This window comes from Pteropus alecto, unplaced genomic scaffold (assembly GCF_000325575.1).
Source record: "Pteropus alecto unplaced genomic scaffold, ASM32557v1 scaffold81, whole genome shotgun sequence".
In the NCBI taxonomy this organism is placed as follows: domain Eukaryota; kingdom Metazoa; phylum Chordata; class Mammalia; order Chiroptera; family Pteropodidae; genus Pteropus; species Pteropus alecto.
Genome location: NW_006433378.1, coordinates 21386536 through 21388137, shown reverse-complemented (window position 1 = coordinate 21388137; position 1602 = coordinate 21386536). Strand labels below are relative to the sequence as shown.

The 1602-nt window shown below is 53.1% G+C and overlaps 1 protein-coding gene across 2 annotated transcripts in view; it reads left to right on the top strand.

Moving 5' to 3' along the window:
* Window positions 1–536: 536 nt before the first annotated feature.
* The window catches only part of MIS18A (MIS18 kinetochore protein A), a 13164-nt gene continuing 12098 nt past the window's right edge, over window positions 537–1602 (top strand). For both annotated transcript variants that reach the window (XM_006908268.3, XM_025044241.1), the window contains exon 1: window positions 537–931. In XM_006908268.3, coding sequence (XP_006908330.1) covers window positions 574–931 — 358 coding nt within the window. In that variant the 5' untranslated portion in view covers window positions 537–573. The remainder of the gene's footprint in view (window positions 932–1602) is intronic.

Here is a 1602-nt window from a genome sequence, read left to right as displayed (position 1 = left end):
TCACCTGGGAGTTTGTTAGAAAGGCAAATTCTTGAGCCCACCAACCCATTGAACCAGATCTGGGACGGTAGGGCCCAGCAATCTGTTTTAACCAGCTCCCAGGTGATTCTTAAGCACGCTAAAGTTTGAAGGGCCGTAACATCTCGGGGACAGACGAGGCCATAGAAAGCAGATGAGCCCCAACTCCTCTATCTCTGGGTGCTACTGGGGACGACATACTCGCTTTAGCAACCACAGTGAAGGTCTCGGTCAGCGGTTGGTAAGTCAGTCTGGGGCGCGTAACTCTGTCAAAGACACTGCCCCTCCCACGTGAGTGGCTGCTCAAGTAAACTGTCACAACTCCAGCAACCTCAATTTTTAAACGACGAAACACCTGACGCAGGCGCAGCGAAGGTCTAGCTCAGCCCGACAGCGAGCATGCGCACTAGCGGCCTGCTCTCCCGTCTCTCCTCCCTCAGGCCCCGCCCCTAATGCCGCGGCCCCTTCTTGGCCTCCGTCGTCTCGCCACGCCCCACGCATGCGCGGAGGCGTTTTTCTCCCGTGGTGCTTCGCGGCGCGGGCGATTTGTAGGTAATGGCGGGTGTTTGGTCGCGGGATAGTTGCAAAGAATGCTCCTCCACCTGCTGTGCATGTGGCAGCTGTGCGAGCGGCGACAAGGGCACGTGGAGCGATCCCTCGTTATTAAACCGGCGACTCTCGGAGGATTCAAGCCGCCACACGCTGCAGCAGAAGTGGACGAACATGTGGAACTCTTTGAGCGGGGACGCGTCTGTGGCCTGCGCAGAAAGGACGCAGCGCCAGGAGGCTGCGGAGCCCGCGGAGGAGGAAGACAGACCGCTGGTTTTTTTGTGCTCCAGCTGCCGACGACCACTGGGTGACTCATTGAGCTGGGTGACCAGTCAAGAGGACACCAACTGCATCCTGCTGCGCTGTCAGTTGAGGGGTTGAGAGTGGGGTGGGACTTAGGGCTGCCTCCTTCCAGGTGTGCCGCACCTGGGCGGCCCTGGAGCATGCGGGGTGGGGTGGGTGCTTTGGGGCTACCCAGGGTCTTTACAAGCAGAAAAATCTAAGAGGTTGCGCTGTCTCAGGAAAATAGCAGGAGAAAGAGGGTCACCCCTGCACTTTGGGCTCACGAGTGGCAGGTCCTTTTCTGGGGTCCCCCATCTATTGCTCAGTAGCGATTAAATCAGCAGAGTTGTGAGCATTATTCGGTAAAAAATGACCAACTGAATTGTAAGCATTTGGGATATAGCCACTCTTTATTACTCCCTACAGAAGTCAGTGGGCCGTTAAATGGTAAATAATATTGCAAATTGCTTATTTAGGAAATTAAGCTGTTCAGTTACCCGCTCTCTGCAAGGGGTGTCAGGATTGATTTCTCACTTATTTGTTGTATCAGCAGCAGCCTTTACAATCTGAAGTGTTTCGACCATAGGAAAGACAGAACACAATGCTATCAAAATTTTTAAAAAAATTTTTTTAAAAAGGAAACCAATAACCCCATCAAAATTGGAGAGGAAGGCAGGAGTTCTAGCTTTTAATCTCTGCCCTACCAGTAGTTTGTATGCTCCCCTCCCCCTTCCCTTGTTTTGTTGCTTTTAT